Below are 18,793 nucleotides of genomic sequence, written 5' to 3'. Positions count from 1 at the left end.
ATCAGAGACACTCAGAATGTTGTGTACCGAGAGCGGCTTATCTGCTCAAGGGACCAATGGTGAAATGATCCAAAGGATCATGGATTGGCAAGAGGCTCAGCTTGATGCCATTACCTGAGATGAGGCTTCAAAATGCTGCTGCCAGGTCTGTCCTTCGTCCTCTGTTTGGAGCACATATGTCTCCTCCACCTATACAACTTCACTGGCTGCCTGTTGAGAAGCGGATTCTTTTTAAATCTGTGTGCATCGTCCACCGTACTTTCTATAAATCGGGGGCATAATATCTTCAAGCAAAGTTTCCTCGGTATGTTCCCGCCCGATCCCTTTGCTCTCAGTCAGCCTTATTGGTTTCAGTTCCTCGGGTCAGATTATCCCGTATGGGCGGTCAAGCGTTCTCTGTGGCTGCTGCTAGGGCTTGGAATGTTTTGCCTTACTCTCTGCAAGCTATTTCTGAGTATCTCCCCTTTCGATGCCCTTTTAAAACCTTATTGTTTTAGGCTGTGAATAATACTGCAGTTTCTCTGCAGGTTTTTAGTGCCAAGATGCCCTTGGGCGAACGTGTGCGCTATAAGCTTAAGCTATAAACCTAACATAACAGATGAGTGTGCCGAAGGTGGTAGGGCTGCTCTCACTGACGGTCCATGAAGACCAGGATGATGAAGAGTCCCACGTTTTGTCTGTTGGCTCTGATGCTAAGCAATGCTTGAATTCAAGAAGCAAGAACTGCTGTTTAAGCAGGAGCTTGAGTTAAACATGGCAAAGCTGAGAGTTGAGGAAGCAAAAAACAAAAGGACAGGGATCACCAGTTAGAACTGGGCAAGATTCGGGCTACAACTGGCTCCTCCAAGGGATCTGGAAATGGGTCTGGGGTCCTCCTTTCATCCACGGTTTCTTAAAGATATGGTCAGTATGTATGATTAAAAGAATTACAACATGGGCTGGTTAACTGCATTTGAGTATGCATGTGAAGTACAAGAGGTTGTGGATGCTGACAAGATTGCATGATTGGCTCAGTCGATTACCCCATTCTGGCTACAGTGCCATTATGAAAATGTTAAAGGCTGACAGAAAAGACTTTGTAAGATTGAAGTAAACTCATCTTAAAATTTGGGAAGACTCCTGCTCAATACTTTAAGAGATTTAGACAGTACCAAAAGAAAGAAGGTAACACTTAGGTGTCCTATGATATGATATATTTATAACGCGCTTAATACCCAAGGTTTCTAAGCGCGAACCCGGGGATGGAACCTGCGTTGCTTCGTGTCTTGCTTCCAAGGCGAGCAGGTTGCCGCTGAGCTATCATAAATTTCCTCCTATGCTACTGATTCCTTGAAAAACTTGACTGGCTGGTTTGAGGGCTATAAGGTCACCACCTTTGAAGGTCTGATGTATTTGGTCATGCTTGAATATATTTTTGCATCTTGTTCCCCTGAGCTTTAAGCAGCACTTGGCTGGTTTAAAGGAGATAGATCCCAAGAAGCTGGTCAGTGCAGCAGATGTGTGGGTGTTACACGGTGTCCCATAAGGACAATGCTACTCCTGGTAAGCAGGAGGAGGGGAAAAAGAACAAAGATAAGGAGTGTGGGGGATCTGATCAAACCTCCTGCAAAAAGAAAAACAAAAAGAAAAACAAGGGCAAGTCCCAATAGAATGATCAGTGTAGTGGGTGTTATACTCCCTGACAGAACTATGGTTACAGTAAGCCTCCCTGTATCCCAAGACCCAGTGGATCTTGTATGGCTTGTGAAGCAGGTGACCATGACGAGGGGGACCCCAGATGTAAGGTCCGAACCTTGGGGGTCCACTCTGGGAGTCTGAGGTAGTCTTAGTTTCCCTGGGAGCCTAAACCTCAGAGGCGTATGCTAGCACTCCAGACAACACCAATCACTATGTTAAAGATGGTGTGCTATGGAGTGGATACTCCTGCCCTAAGTGATAGTGGGGCCAGCAGAACTGTGGTGGATTCCACTTTGGTAAACCCAGATGGGCTTGCCAGAACTCCCCTGATGCCCACCAAGTTAGCTTATGGTCCCCCTCTCAAGTTCCCAGCACTGCCTGTAAATCCTACTAGCAATGGTACAATGGCCCGGATTCCAGTGAGCATTCATAGGCAAGCCCCAGGTAAGGTCATGCTGGGGAATGATCCCACAGACTTGGGTCCTGTGGGTGACACAGCAGAGACCATTCACAATGAAACAAACAAGGGCTGCCTTATCCAAGACCAAGGCAAAGCCCAAGCCAAAGGGGATACCCAAGGCTAAAGCAGTCCAGAAAGACGAGAGGGAAAGAAAATATTCCCCCTAACTCACCTGCCACTGAGGTGGAGGTAGTTGGCTAAACCCCTGAACCTGACAAGGAAGAGGTGTTTCCTGAAATTCTCAATCCACATGACCAAGTCTGTTGGTTGAAGGTGGTCCTGATAGTGCTGAGTTTAGTAAGGGCCAACAGTAGGGCCCATCTTTGGAAGGCCTAAGGAGACAGGCCTGTTCCCATTTTAAGGGTGAATCTCCTGGGAAGCATAGGATCTATTGGGAAGGTGGGCTCCTGTACAGTGAGCCCACAGAGTCTACAGAAGGAGACCATTGGATGTTGGTGGTTCCCCTTCATGTAATACCCTTCCCGTTGTTGACGCATGAAGTCCCCTTGCTGGTCACCTTTGCATCAAGAGAACCAAGCAAAGGTTAGACATGCTCTTCTACTGGCCCAAGATGGGGTCCAGGTAGAAAGCCACTGCAGGAGTTGTGCAGCTTGCCAGTTATCTTAAAAGTGTTGCAACAATCCAGGCACCCTTGGTCCTACTCCCAGTTGTGGGAGTACCATTTGAGAGGGGATGGATTGACATTGTTGGTCCCCTTGCCCCTCAGCCATCCTCAAGCAATAGGTTTATCCTGGTGCTGGTCGACCATGCCACCAGGTATCCCGAGGCCATCCCATTAAAAACAGTAACTGCCAAGTCAGTTGCTAACGCTTTGCTTGGCATATTTACTAAGGTTGGCTTCCCTAAAGAGGTTGTGTTTGATAGGGGCAGCAACCTCATGTCCAAGTGCATGCAGTTTAATGGGGGCAGCAACTTCTTAGTACATGCAAGTCATGTGGAAGGAGTGTGGGGCTACTTAGAGGTTTTCCTCAGCATACCACCCACAAATAAATGGCTTAGTTGCGATGTGCAATAGAACCCTCAAAAGCATGATAGGAACTCTGGAAGAGCCCCAAAGGAGAAAATGGGACCTCCCTCTTCCATGCTTACTTTTTGTCTACATAGAGGTCCCTCAAAAGGGGGGAGGCTGGCTTCAGCACCTTTTGAGCTTCTTTTTGGTCACCCTGTTAGGGGACCTTTGGCTATAGTCAGCGAGGGGTGGGAGATGCCTACTCCCTCTATCACTACCAATGTAGTTGACTATGTGCTAGGACTGAGGAAGGGCCTCCTGATGGCTCAGGCCAGTGATAATTTGAAGGCTGGGCAAGCTCTGGTGAAACACCGGTGACCAAAAGGCTTCCCTTGTCGTCTTTACAGCAGGCCAGCAACTCCTGATCATGAGCCCTATAAGGCATAGAGCTTTACAGGACAAATGGTCAGGCCCTTACTCAATAGTGGAGCCACTGGGTGAGGTAAACTATTTAGTGGGCCTTGGAAGGGATAGATGGGCTCCGTAAGTGTTACATGTGAATCGGCTGAAGGCTTTCATCCCTAGGGTTGAAATTGCTGCACGGCTTTTGTCTTCAGATATAGAAGAGGAGGAATCAGAACCTCTTCCTGACCTGTTCCAAGGCAGTCCTTCAGATGGCTCCATTGAGGGTGTCAAAGTGGCTCCTCACCTGACTTCTGTTCAACAAGATGAGGTGAGAGGTTTGCTGAGGTGATTCTCCCCCCTTGTTTTCCCTTGATCCTGGTTTGATACTTTGGTGCGAAGATGACATTGACACAGGAGATAGTGTACTACTAGATGTAGGGGATACAGGATGTCAGATAAGGTGAGAACTTAAATCAAGACAGAGGTCAACAGGCTCTTTGCAATGCCCTTGCCTCTCACTTTATCTCAAAAACCCAGGACTTCCTGTCCACCCTCTCCACCCCTCCCCTCCCTTCTCCGTCTGTGCTTGCTGACCCTCCTTAAGCCACCCTCCCACCCTCCTTCTCGTCCTTTCCTCCCCTGATGATGTCGCTAGACAAGTCCGATCTATGAAAGCCTCATCAAAACAGGTTCAGCCCTGTTCCTCTAAAACCATAAAGGGCCACATTGACACCCTCGCTCCGGGCCTTGCTGATTTTTGCAACCACTCCTTTGCCTCATGATCCTTCCCCTCCCCTCTGAAGCACTACCTTGTGTAGCCTCTTCTCAAGAAACCCACAGCTGATCCTTCTTGTCCGGCTAACTATCACCCAATTTCCATTACTCCCTTTCTGGGCAAACTCCTGGAAAAGCTGGCCATCTCTCAGCTTAACCTTCATTTCAATTCTATTCGCTGTCTCCATGACCACCTGTCTGGCTTCAGAGCTGCCAGAAGCACGGAAACTGCTCTCCTGAACATCTGTGAAGATCCGCTCTCCAACTTTGACTCTAACATTCCTCTGTCTTCATCCTACTCAATCTCTCTTCTGCCTTCGACACGGTCAACCATCCCATCCTGCTCAACCGTCTCCATGATAACCTGGGTATCACTGATCAGGCTCTGGCCAGGTTGACTTCTTTCCTCTCTGATCGACCCTCCCAGGTCCAACTTGGATCCTTCCTATCATCTAATCTTTCTCTCTACCTGTGGTGTTCCCCAGGGGTCCAACCTCTCGCCCTGCCTTTTCAACTAATACCTGAAACTCTCTCACACTGCATTGCCATTTTCTGCTCAAATTTCCATTGTCATGCTGATGACACTCAACTCATTTTCAGGCCTCTCTCTCTCCCTCTCTCTCTCTCTCTCTCTCTATCTCCCTCTCTCTCTCTCTCTCTCTCTCTCTCTCTCTCTCTCTCTCTCTCTATGACACTCAACTCATTTTCAGGTTTATCTCTCTCTCTCTCTCTCTCTCTCTCTCTCTCTCTCTATCTCTCTTTATCTCTCTCTCTCTCTCTCTCTCCTCCTTCCTCCCCCTCCCCCTCCCCCTCCTGATTGCCTAACTGCCATTCAAGATTGGTGTGCCGCCAATGATCTTTCTAAATCTACCTGCCTCTACTCTCCGCCCTCTAACTAATCCAGAACAGGACTGAGACTTGTCCTTAACCTCAAGGCCTGGGATCGTATCTCTCCATTGGCTCCCAGTGGATGCAAAGATTAAATTCAAAACTCTCTGCATTATCCACAAGGCTTTCTGCGGCCTGGGTCCAAAATATCTTCAGTTATCCCTCTGCAAATACCTACCCTCTCAAGCTCTTCACTCCTCTACCTCCAACTCCCTCTGGGTTAGCCTTTTTTTCAAAGAAACAAGCTGGGGTAGATCTCACTTTGGCTGGGGCCTCCCTCTGGAACAGCCTCATTGCCACTCCAAAACTTGAGGAGAATCATCTCTGGTTCCGAAAGCACCTCAAGACCTTCCTCTTTGCTTCTGCGTTAGCTCCCCCTCTCCCCTGCTGATCTGTTCTCTCCTGGCACTGTGCACCTGGCCATCCTCTGACCTCTGGGCCCAGGTGCCTGCTCTCCCTGCCATCCTCCCGCACTGTCTCCGGGCCATCCCTTGCACTGGGGTCTGTATCTGTACTCATACAGCCCCTCCTCCCCACTTTTTTTCCTGCACTTATCAGACCTACCCTGTCTGCTGCCTTAAACCCAGAACTTGCCACTTGCTGGCTGCACTACCACTGTTTGTTACCTTTATTATTTATCTGTTTCTCCTTTGCTCCGCACTTTCCACTTCTTCCCGTCTTCCATGCACCTTTCCCCTCCCCCTCTCCCATGCACTTGCGCGTTCTCCATTTCACTGGACCTAGTAAGATTGTTGTTTTGTTCTCTCCTGTGCCCCTCCCTTGCCGTGCTCTGAAACACTTGTGTACGACCGCGATAGAAATAAAATATCAATATCAACAAGATGTTATATCTTGTGGTGATTGAGCCCTCCAGTAGTCCTTGGTCCAGTCCTGTGGTTCTGGTACCAAAGGCAAGTACCTCTGAGCTGAGGTTCTATGTGGACTACAGGGCTCTGAATGCTGTTACCAAGACAGATGCACACCCCTTGGGCAGAACGGATGAGCTGGTGAATATTGTGGGTGCCTCCAAGTACCTCGGCACATTTGACGTCACTGCAGGGTATTGGCATGTACCTGTCATTTTTCTGAGGTTTGTGAATCATGTCCTTCATGGGTTGGATGAATTCTGTGTTGCTTATCTGAATGATATAGCAGTTTTCAGTGCCACCTGGGAGGAACAAGTGAAACACCTCATAATTGTATTGCAGGCCCTTCAGAAGGCCGACTGGACCATAAAGGCCAGCAAGTTCCAGATTGGTCAAAGTTCAGTGGTCTACCTTGAGCATGATGTAGGTGGAGGGAGGATTCAGCCTCTACCCAGTAAAGTGCAAGCAGTACAAGACTATCCTATCCCACTACTCAGACTCAAGTGAAAGCCTTTTTAGGTCTCACTGGGGATTACAGAAACTTTATGGCAGAATATGGTACCATAGCTGCCCTTCTGAGGGCTCTTAACTCCAAAGAAACCCCAAAAGGTCTCTTGGTCTGAGGGTTGTGGCAAGGCCTTCAATGGTTTAAAAGACTCCTTGTACCATGCCCCTGTTCTCAGGGCCCCTGACTACAAAATACCTTTTATTGTGTTGACATATGCCTCCGACACTGGGATAGGTGCTGTACTATCACAGGTAGACAAGAAAGGCAAGGAATACCCTATTGGATTCATAAGTCGCCAACTTAAGGACAGAGAGCTCAGGTGGTCCACAGCAGCGAAAGAATGTTTCTCTTTTGTGTGGGCCCTAAAGAAGCTGATGCCCTACCTATGAGACACATTTAACCGTGCAAACTTACCATAAGCCCTTAAAGTGGCTCATTAATATGAAGGGAGCGAATCCAAAATTGCTCTGGTGGTCCATAAGCCTGCAAGGGTTTGGCTTCACCATTGAGCATAGGCCAGGTGTCCAATATAGCAATGCTAATGGGTTGTCCAGAATGTTTACCCGACCTGAACAAGAATCTCATCCATGGGTGGATTAGTTCCCCCTGTCCTTGGTCAGGAGGAGCGAGTGTTAGGAAAGATTTCCATTTATGGGTACTTTTCCCTCCAGTTGTAAACCCCCCAACTTTTTGTTTTTGACTGACCATCCTAGACATTTTCTAAAACGGGCATGTACATCTACTAAAATATAAATAAAATCTATTATTGTAGCTATACAATTATTCTGAGGGGCCAGGGCTTAGATTATTCAGTAGTCAAGCATTTCAATAACTGCTAAATTAACTGGAATGCCTGTCGTCTTCTGGCGTAATGGTCCAGAACTTTTGAACTATGTTTACATTATTCTATATTCCGGATACATCATGGTTTTTCAAGGCCATTTTTGTTTTATCTCCCTGTTCTCCAGGCAGCACTTATTTTTCCTAAATATTGTGAACCTGTGATAAAAGAGGAAGGTAAGTTTCCAGTACTTTTTTCTTTTTGAGAGATCTGGAAAGAATATTTTGACTTGTAGTTTAGCATTTCAATATTTCTTGCAGCAAAGGAAAGTGACACACGTAAACTGTGGCGAAACATTGAACCCCATTTGAAAAAGGCCATGCAGACGGTGTATCTTCGTGAGATATCCAGGTAAGTGTCCCCATTGTGCTTAGCGTCTGAAGCAGTGCACAGAGTAGTAACCTCATCCCAATTTCATCTACTTGGTTTTTCATACAAGTGATCTTCTTTATTTGGAAAAGTGATCTTTACTGACCGAGCATCCTGTTGAAATGCGTATCAATTAAATGTAACAAGTCAATTCATTGCTCGACCACCCAAAAGGAATCTGGGGGCATTAAAGCAAGATTTGGTTGAGTTTGAAGGCTGGACCTGACTTTTAGTAGTGCAGCAACTTCCTACTTCCTCTGTGGGTTTAGTTTTGAAGTAGGTAGGTAAGGCAGGACTGATCAATATACTGGAGGAGTGTAAGACTTTTGCCCGTGGAGTTTCTTTTCTTTCATTCGAAATGTCTCATCTAGCAGAAAAGGCATTCAAGGATTTAAAAGCCTTGAAAAAGATGCCTGTATTCCCTCTTTAAAGTGGGTTTGCCTGTATTCTAATGATAGCTCCGTACAACAAAAATAGGGGTTTCAGCAATGCAAGATTTTATTTGTCTGACATTTGAAGAGTTTAAGCTTCATTTTCATTGCACTTTTTTTGTTGGCCTTAATATAAATAGCAGGACACAATATTGTGCAGATCAGTGACTATAGTTATTTTGATCACCGGCGCTGGGATGTAGATGTTGAATTGCGCTACATATGCTCTGAAGGTTTTAACAAACCTGCTGCTCTGAGCTCATAGATCTCGGGGTGGGAAGAGAGGAAGGGAGGGGGCAGAGGTCTCTGTAAGTGTGTCCCTGCTTTGACTTAGCCAGACCTAGCCAGCAGTGTTTCCATGCAGTTGCACAAATGGCTGGAGAGAGGCAGGCTAAACCCCTGGGTCTAAGTTCCAGCACAATATGGGAAGAACAACATAGTTTGGCACATAGGGGACTGTGCGGCCACATCAGTGGAGTAGTAATCGAAGTGCGAGGTTTGCTTGCCCAGTGCGACACCGACACAGGTGAAAATAGCGTTGGGTCACTGGCACTAGGGCCATTGCAATAGATTTAATTTGTTTGCTTGAAAAGGCCAAATACAAAGCAAGCCATATCCAACTTTGTCAGATTTAATGAAGGGTTTACATTTGTATGGTAGATGTTTCCCTGTAGCTTAAAGTGTACTGTTTCTGAAGTCCTCATCCTTTTGTCCTTTTGTATATTCTCTTTGTAATGATTTCAGAACAAGGACACTGACCACATTGTCTGCCTAGTAATGTAATGGGGCTTCTAGAAATGGTTCCAAATTTGTTCACAGCGTCAATACTTTGCGTCAGTTAAATAATACTCACATGTTCAAACCCCCTTAAGGTCACACAGAGGTGAGAGTGCGCAAATCTGTCTCCGGGATCATTTCATCAGGCCCAGTGGTATAAATAAGTCCTTTTAATATGTTTTAAAAAAAATGTAAAACTGACAACCATAGTTTTGGCCGTGTTGACTTTCAAGTCTAGAGAGGCCATGAACTGGACAGATCAGTAATCTGCTTTTGAAGGGAGACTGGGGTCCTGGCAATAAGGGCCAGGTCATCGGCACACACTAGGGCGGGTATCCTTTGGCAACCAAAGCCAGGTACAACCACTGGGCCTTTCAATCGAACATTTTCTAGTTTATTGATATATAATACCCCTGCCTTACGTCTCTATCAACATTAAACCAAGGGGTACAATTGCCTGAGCATCCAACTCTTACTGCGGCCCTATAATCACTACGGCGTTCCATCAAGACCATAATCATTTTTTCGGGGAGACCCTGCTGTTGGAAGACCCTCCACAGATTTGACCTGTTATGAGTCAAAAGTTGTGGAGAGGTCCATAAAGGCGATATATATACAGGTTCCTCCTTTATGTGTAGAGGAATTGGCAAGAATCTGTTAAAGATTTAGAATCTGATTTGTAGTCTAAACACCATTCTTAAAGACCATGCAACAGCTTCCCACCACAAAGAACCACACTGACTCTGATAGTAAGTCCAAGGGTCTTTATTGATGACTAGCAGGTAAATTGGCTATACATTCTTAAAAAGGGTCTTTTTGGCCTAGCTGCTACTCTTGGGAGGTTTGGCATTGGGGCCAGTGCAGTCTCATCTTCCCCACTTCTGTAGTCGAGTCGTCCTAATTGGGGATGTTAATTCTTGCCAATGGTAACATCTTGCTAAATTTTGCTGCCTTACTCTGTTGGTGGTTCTCCTCAGACGTCAGCTGACTAACTCCCAGGGTATTTTGTAGGATTTCCCTGTAGGATTTCCCTAACCTAGCCCACTTACTGTTCTAGGAATGTTTTGGGATGTGAGAGACATGCATGGTATCAAGAGAGACACCGACTCAAAAGTAAATGTTTGAAAACCTGTATTGCAAAGCTTTGTTGCGGTGGTGTAATGCCTAATTGGCCCTTTCGAATGGATTGTGTCCTCCCACGTATTCCTCATCTGAGATGTATTCGCCAGCTTGCTGCTGCTTTCGGACATTTTTTCGCCAGAGGGCGCTGTGCTCGAGGCCGCGTAGCTTGGTCCCTCGAAGGCCGCCATCGAGCGTCGTTCTCATCCAGCGTATAAAGGGCTCGAGCCGCGCCAGTTGGTTTAGTTCCGTTTTTCCGAGCTTCTGCTTCGTGTATCGAAACGGCGCGTCAGTTTTTGTCATCGAGAAATGTCTTCTTCCTCGATCCTGACAACACACAAGATGGGTTTTAAAAGTATCTCAAATGCAGAAAAAAGATGTCCATTACGGATCCTCGCCGCAACTGTCTTTGGTACCTTAGTCCTGATCACCGAGTCGACGAGTGCGGGTTGTGTCAGGCGATGTCGAACAAGGCTCTTAACCCCTTAAGTGCCAAGGACGAGATATCTCGTCCTTGGAAGTGCATGTGCAGTGACAAGAACGAGATAGCTCGTCCTTTTTGGCACCTTGTTTTGAGCGATCCCTGCAAAGCAGGGATCGCTCAAAACTGTAATCCAACCCCCGGGCTATGTGAAGGGGAGGTCCCCCCTCACTGCAGGGGGCTGGATTACCTTCAGTTTCACATCGGCGTGCGTAAAGCACGTCGGCGTGAAACTGAAAGTAAAATCACTGCAGCAGCCATTTTCAGCTGCTGCGGTGAGGAAAGAAGGTGAGTGTCCTTCTTTGTCAGCCTTGATCTCCGGCTGTATTTCAAGCCGGAGATTGAGGCGGGTATCGTTGGAAAGGGGAGATTCTCCCCTTTCCAACGATACCCATTGTGTGGCATTGCTGCTCACAAATCGGGCGCAGGGCGCGCGATACTTGGGCAGCAATGTCACTGGATCAATAGAGATCCGTTTGAGACGCGGGGGAAGGGGGGCTGCTTACTAGGTTATCGGCCCCCTTCCAAAGCATGGGGCCACAGCGCTGGAGACCCCTGGGGGAAGATGATCACTGCCCGCAGGGGTGAAAAAAAATAGAGAAGTCGAGGGAAGGGGGGAGGTGGGAGGGGGTTTGGTGTCATGATGCCCGCTCCCGGGGAGCCGGTTCAAGCCCTGCGTCCCCGAAAGCAGACATCCAGTCCCCAAGGAAGGACCCAGCAACCCCATATAGGGGCCCTTTGGACAGTGTCCTGGCGCCTATGGCGCCAGGCTCATAAAAGACATCAGTCCTGGCGCCATAGGTGCCAGGCTCATTATGGGAGTGCTTGGGTGCACTTACCTGATGCAGACCATGCTGCAGGATCCCAGCCTCCTTGAGGCCTGAAAGGAACTACTTTACCTGTGGGACTAATTTACCATCCGGGCTTGGTCGGGGAAGGATACATACCTGATTGGAGGAAGGATACATACCTGGAACTTCTTCCAAGGCTATTTAAACCCCACCCGAACAGCCACACGTGCTTCGCGTTGTTCTGCATCTAGCAGCTGGACGCTCACTGTGTCTGCTCCTTTCATCCTGACTTCTGCCACGCCTGCCAGCATCCTGGATCACCTGCAAAGGAAGAGAAGGAGAGAAGAGAAGAAGGAAAAGTCCTTACCTGCTAAAACCGCATCCCGGAGACATCTCGCCGACAATCCTGAAAAGGAAGACTTTTATTTAAAAGCTCATCGCGTCGATCGCTGCAGCGCCGCATTCCACTGATCTTTACAGGGCGCCTCCATGTTCAGCAGCGATCATCCGGATTCGGAGTCGCCCCAGCGCCTAGGGAGAAAAAGACCAGAACAAAAGGTGAGAGAGAGAAGGGAATAAGGAAAGCTAAATCTCCATGTTAAGACTTACCTGTTGATTCATTCCCTCTCCATTTCGGGTCCGCGCCGCATCCTGGCATTTCCGGACCCAGGCCCCTAAGGGGAAAAAGAGACATCAGTGTTAATGAGCGAATGAAAAGACATTACCAAAAAATGCTCATTAAAGACTTACCTGATTTCTACAAGGATTTCACCTCTCATCTCGGGTCGGTTCCTGTTCCCCGGCATTCTGTACCCCGGCCCCTATGGGGAAAAAGACACTAGCATTAGTACAATTATGCATGGACACAAGGGGAACCTCTTATCAAAAAACTTACCTGGAAGCCAAGCAAGTTTGGTTCTCACCAATCCGAAAAAATCCAGTGAAGTAACTGGATACCAACGCGTCCCTGCATCAGAAGCAGGATGGAGAGCTTGTCCTTCCAGACCATAAGGTGAGACGCTACGAGGAATCACAGAAGGGTTTCGAGGAGGGTGAGAGGGGAAAGTGGGAGGCCGATTGCATTACCCCGCAGACAGTTAATCCCCTATTTTCCCCTACAGAAGGATACTTCTGCGAGCCAGACAAGCCAGATTTGGGGGCCCGGTCCAGTCCGTCTTCCGAACCCTGCGCATCAGCTTAGAAGAGGACACAGCAGCGCGAACCAGGCCAGCGCCTCCGTGGGAGTCAGGTGAGCGTTACATTTGGGGCCCACTAGACAACCACGGATATAGGAAAACGTGGTGTCCTTGGAAAGGGGAGATTCTCCCCTTTCCAACGACACCATATATATGAGGCATTGCTGGTCACAGATCGGCGCAGAGCGCTCGAACCGTGACCAGCAACCCACTGGACCACCAGGGATCCGTTTGTGATGTGGTGGGGAAGGGGGGCTGCTTACAGTAAGCAGCCCTCCCCCCCCTTTGCCCCCAAAGCATGGGGGCACATATGTGCTCAACCCTGGGGGCAGATGGCTGATCTGCCCCCAGGGAAGGGGGCAAAAAAAATAAAAAAATAAATCGAACTGGGGTGGGGGCCTGGGATTTTTTTGCCCCCTTGAAATGGTAGTGGCCCTCCCCCTCCCACACCAAGTAGAAAGGGGGGGCACCCCTTGTAGCTCTCCCTGGGGGCAGATTTATGGCCCCAGGCAGGAGTACATGAGGTGGCCCCCCCATCCAATTAGGGGTTGGGGGGAGGGCTCCCAGGAATTAGTGTGCAGGCCCCCCAAAGGATGGGACCTGAGGGTTTGCCCCCCCAGGGGGCAGATGGGAAGGGGGCAAAAAAAAATATGAAAATAAGAAAAGGGAATTTTGGGTGGGATTGGGGGGGCCACTAGCGACCAGGGATATATTTTACAGAAATGGGGGGTGGCCCTCTACCCCTCTACCCCTCACCCCGAGGGAAAATGGGGGCACCCCTTGTAGCCCTCCCTGGGGTCAGATATCTGCTCCTAGGAAGGGGCATCTGTGGCATCAGTGGGTGGGGCAGTTAGGTTTGGGTACCCCGGCGCCATATTGGCACACCAATGTGCCCCTCTGCGCCAGACAGTTATAGTAAACAAAGAACACAATTCAAAATGGCAGGCTGCCCTTTAGCGGGGGCGTAGGGGCCCCCTACACCGCTGTGGAATTTTCTAATGTGAAGGGGGGTGCACCTCTCCACCCCCACCACAATTGGAGGGGCGGCCCATCTCATGTATCCCTCCGCAGAGGCAGATAAGGGGGGGGGGGGCTGTCCTGCACTCCTCCCTGGGCTCAGGCGTCCGTTCCTAGGAGCAGATATCTGGTTCCAGGGAGGGCTGCATGACATGGCACCCACTCCATTGCGGGTGGGGGGTGAGGGGGTCAACGCCCCATCACATTAGAAAATTCTCTGACCCTTTGGGGTGCCCCACAGCCCCCCCTAAAAAGCGTTCCACCATTTTCACTTTTTTACTTTCGTAACCCAACTCCCCTTGGTGCAGAGAGGTGCATTGATGTGCCAATCTGGCCCCGGGGAGCCCAAACCTTACTGCCCCACCCACTGGGGGGGCCTGTCCCACCATTTTTGGGGGCCCTCTCCCCCCTCACCCCAAATGGGTGGCAGGGGCACATCATGCAGGCCGCCCTGGGCCTCCTACAAACGGCTGCGTGAGGTACACCCCCCTCCATTTGGGGTGGTGGGGGAGAGGGCCCCCAAAAATGGTGGGACAGGCAGAGCTCTGACTTGCACAAATCCGCCCAGAAACTAATACCCAGAACCCCCGGCAAATTCCAAATTTGGGGGTAAAAAACACAATTCGAGTGGATTGTGTCCTCCAACGTATTCCTAGTCTTTGATGTATTCCATCCAGCTTCAGCTGCTTTGGAAAAAAATTTCGGCAGAGGGCGCCATGCGTCGATGTCGTCTAGTCGATGGTCCCTCGAAGGCCTCCGTCGATGGTGACGTCATCGGGTGTATAAGTATCACGCATGGCGCCCGTTGGCTTCAGTTCCGTTTTTGCACAGTGTACGTTGCTTCGGAGATTCGGTGTGCCTCGAGTTGTGTGAAGAAAGAATAAATAATAAAATATGTCTTCGTCATCGACGCCAACCACGACCCCGAAATTGGGTTTCAAAAAATGCAAATCGTGCGGCTCAAAAATGTCGATTACCGATCCGCACCGATAGTGCTTTGCCTTGGAGAAGGCCACGACATGGAGGCCTGAATGAAGTGTCAAGCGATGGGGAAAGCCTTGCGAGAGAGGAGGGGAAAACTGCAGGTAGGTCGTAAGTCCGACCGAAAAGCTTCTAGTGTCGAGTCGAGGTCCCAAGAGGAGAAATCCCCTCGACGCGAAAGGCATCGGTCCAGGTCCCGAAGCAATTCCCATCGCTCGTCGTCTTCGACGAAAAAATCGAAGAAACAACGCCACAGATCCCCCACCACTTCGTCTTCAGACGAATCCCCAAAAAGGATGAAATGTCCCACAAAACATTCATCATCCGAAGAATGGGAAGCATTTAGAGTAAAAATTATGGCGGTGTTCAAGAAAGCGAAGCCTCGGTCGGCGCCTTCCTCGGAAGCCGGACGGGAGCGTTATCGCTCCGACACTCGCGCACACTCGAGCCCGGCTGATTGAAGGAGGAAGGATAGAAAACCTTCTAGGACGTCGAGCGAAAAAGAACGCTCGAGTCTAGTCAACCGCTCAAGGTCACCGACGCCGTCCGAGACGGAACATACCTCGAAGGGCAAGTCTTCGAAGAGTGCCTCGATGCCGATGCTGTCGAAGTCTGGTACTACGTCAACGTTATCGATGCCTACGTCGACGCCCTCGATGCCGGAACTTCCAACTCGACAAGATCAGCTAGGAAGAGAGAAAGAAAAGGCTAAACCACCTGGGTTGCATTCAGGACCCATTAACACTCCTATACCTCCTCCAGAGAAGTTTTTCAAGCCTCTGCCTAGGAAAGAGATTTTCAAATCCCTGACCTCAATTTCTCAGGAACAAGAAAGATCTGATGAGGAAAATGTACCTTTTGGGCTTGAATTTGGTACTCCAAATGTTCATGAATGCCCGATTTCAGAGGAAAGCAGGGTGAAGGATTTGGTTTAAGTATTGCACAATGCAAGTGGTATTGATACTTCCCCAGAAAATGAATTTGGTAGACCAGAGCCAGGCGAACATGCCAATCCATCATACCGTCAGTTAATGACTAAGGTAGTAGATTATTTGGGCTGGGCCAGGCCTAAAGCCCAATTTGTCCAAGATGATCTTACAGACATACTGGACCATGGTCTTACTGAAGACCCAATTCTACATTTCCATGTGGCCTTACAAAATAAGGTGGCCAAACATTGGGAGACGCCGGATTCTATTCCTCCAGTGAATAAATGCCTTACTTCAAAATACCACCCTGCCAGTAGTGACCCCGGCTATCTGTCTAAACATCCCACTCCTGAAAGTTTGGTCATACAGGCAGCCACCGCTTCTAACAAACTTGCGTACCCGTCTATCCCTCCAGACAGGGACGAAAAGCGTGTGGATGGCTGGGCACGGAAGGTATTTTCAGCTGGGAGCATGGCATTAAAATCAGCCAACCCCACTTGTGACTTGGCAAAGTTTTCGTACACTCTTTGGGAGTGCATTGCAATGGCGGCGGTGCACATACCAGAAGGGGAAGAAAGGGAAGGATTCCTAGCCATTGATAGCGATGGAAAGGAAGCTATGCAGGAATCCCTTGAATCTGGTTTGGACACTGTTGATAGTGTGAGCAGGTCCATGGCCACAAGCACAGTAATGCGTAGATTTACATGGTTACAGAAGTCGGGTTTTGCACCAGACGTACAGAACCATCTTCTGAACATGTCCTTTTACGGGTCTCACCTTTTTTGCAGCAAGGCTGACGAGAGCCTTGAGAGGTTGCAGACCTCAAAGGCAGCTGCCAAGTCGTTGGGAGCTGCTATCAGGCCACCTTAGCCCTTTCGGGCGACAAATCAATCTTGGAGGGGACGATCCTATCGTTACTACTCCTCATATGGAAGAACGAGAGGAATGGCCAGTCAAAGGGGCCAAAGAAAAGCCACTCGCGGTGGACGAGCAAAACGTGCAAAGCCAGCTCCAGCTACAGCCTCTTTGCCATCAGTGGCTGCAGCAACCGCCACAAAACCACTTTGAGGACTTGCATCACAAAACACCTGTAGGAGGCAGGCTGTCACAGCATCTGCAAGAATGGCGAGCCATTACTTCAGATGCTTGGGCTCTATAAATAATAGCCCAAGGTTACTGCCTTCCTTTTCTAACGCTACCTCAAAGCAATCCACCAGGGAGACACCCTTTGAAGTTTTCGGACCACCTCCTACAGCAGGAAGTTCTAACCCTGCTGGAGAAAGGTGCTATAGAACCAGTACCTGCAGTGGAGAGGAACATGGGATGGTACTCCCCATATTTTTTGATCCCCAAAAAGGACGGAGGACTTAGACCTATCCTGGACTTAAGAAACTTGAACAAGTTCCTCAGGAAGGACAAGTTCAAGATGGTCACTCTTTCTCAGATCCTTCAGGCCCTTCAGCTTCAGGACTGGTTGGTGTCATTGGACCTCCAGGATGCTTATTTTCATGTGCCGATTCATCTCAAACACAGAAAATACCTGAGGTTCGTGGTTGGCGACTCGCATTATCAGTTTAGAATCCTTCCATTAGGATTGACCTCGCCCCGAGGGTCTTCACCAAATTGATGATAGTAGTGGCAGCACACCTCAGGAGAGGGGGGATTCATGTCTACCCCTATCTGGACGGTTGGTTGATCAGAGCACGATCTGCCGAACAGGCACTGGATCACCTGAAAGTCACCTGCCATTTCCTCCACTGTCTGGGCTTCTCCCTCAATTTCAAGAAGTCACAAATGACACCTTCTCAACGGCTCCAATAAATAGGAGCTGTGTTAGACACATCCCTGGGAAAGAGCTTGCCTCCCAGGTCGAGGGCTCAAGACATTCTTCAGATGGTTTCCAAATTCCAAACGCCCAAAATCTTCAGGCTTACGACTTCTTAATGTTGCGCGGCCGCATGGCATCCTGCATCTTTCTGGTGCCAGAGGCACGCTTGAGAATGAGATCCCTTCAATGGGCTCTAAAGGCTCAATGGTCCCAGTTCTCAGGTCGAATGACGGCTCTTCTCCAGATTCCGAACAAGGTCCGTCAGGATCTTCTATGGTGGACTTGTTCAGAGAATATTCTGAAAGGAGAACCCTTTTGGCAGCCATGGTCGGAGACCTCACTCAAGGGGAGGGGAGCTCATGCCAACGATCTGCCAATCAGCGGTCGTTGGTCTCCATCGGAGTCCAAACTACACATCAACCTTCTGGAGCTGAGAGCAATCAAACTAGCGCTGAAGGCTTTCCTGCCATCTGTCAGAGGGAAGAATGTCCTGGTAATGATGAACAACACAGTGGCCATGCATTATCTAAACAAAAGAGGAGGTGTTAGGGTCACTACCTCTGTGCAGAGGCAATGCAACTCTGGTATTGGGCAATTCAAGAAGGAATCTCTTTAACGGCAGTTCACCTAGCCGGGGAAGAGAATATGACAGCAGATGCTCTGAGCAGGCAGAGCACAGTGTCCCACGAATGGGAACTTGCGCAGGAAGTCATTCTAGAGATCTTCGCCCTTTGGGGAACCCCTCAGGCAGACCTATTTGCGACCGGTATCAACCGAAAGTGCGAAAGGTATTGCTCAAGGGAATTTCCCCCGAGAGGAGACCTGGGGGACGTGTTCATGGTGGAGTGGAATTTCCCACTATTGTATACGTTCCCTCCGATTCCCGTCATTCCTCAGGTCATCAGGAGACTGAGACGGTTCAGGAGCCGCATGATCCTAATTGCCCCGGATTGGGCCAGGAGAACGTGGTACCCGGACCTTCTAGACATGTCCATCTGTCCTCCAGTACGTCTTCCTCCGAGAGAGAACCATCTCTCTCAAATGGAGGGTCAGGTTCTCCATCCAGAGGTCAAAATGCTCAACCTTCATGCTTGGTATCTGAAAGGCTGAGATACAAGGATTGGAATCTTCCAGATGACTTTATGGAGGTGTTGTTTTCGGCAAGAAGACCAGCAACAAAGTCTCTATTCCGTTGCCGTTGGAAAGAGTTTTGCAACTGGTGCAGAGAAAAGAATGTCGATCCTTTTCTATGTTCTATTTCGGAAGTACTATCTTTTCTTCTGACCCTAGCACATAGAGGTCTAAATGTTGGAACCATTAAAGGTTATCTTGCGGCGCTTTCCATCTTCAAGCGCTCGTCGTCAGAATGCTCCTACTTCAAAATTCCTTTGATAGTACAATTCTTAAAAGGACTCACTAATGTGTTTCCTCCTCACCCATTTCAAGAACCGATTTTGGGATCTCAATTTGGTCCTAAAATGTTTA

At 48.9% G+C, this 18,793-nt stretch overlaps 1 protein-coding gene across 2 annotated transcripts in view; it reads left to right on the top strand.

The window, feature by feature from the left end:
• ORC5 (origin recognition complex subunit 5) overlaps nucleotides 1-18,793 on the top strand; it is a 714,766-nt gene that overhangs the window by 319,883 nt on the left and 376,090 nt on the right. For both annotated transcript variants that reach the window (XM_069628073.1, XM_069628074.1), the window contains exons 7-8: nucleotides 7,517-7,565; nucleotides 7,650-7,740. In XM_069628073.1, the coding sequence (XP_069484174.1) occupies nucleotides 7,517-7,565; nucleotides 7,650-7,740 (140 nt within the window). The remainder of the gene's footprint in view (nucleotides 1-7,516; nucleotides 7,566-7,649; nucleotides 7,741-18,793) is intronic.

This window comes from Ambystoma mexicanum, chromosome 12 (assembly GCF_040938575.1).
Source record: "Ambystoma mexicanum isolate Mex_15411 chromosome 12, UKY_AmexF1_1, whole genome shotgun sequence".
In the NCBI taxonomy this organism is placed as follows: domain Eukaryota; kingdom Metazoa; phylum Chordata; class Amphibia; order Caudata; family Ambystomatidae; genus Ambystoma; species Ambystoma mexicanum.
This window is presented reverse-complemented; position numbering and strand designations above follow the sequence as displayed.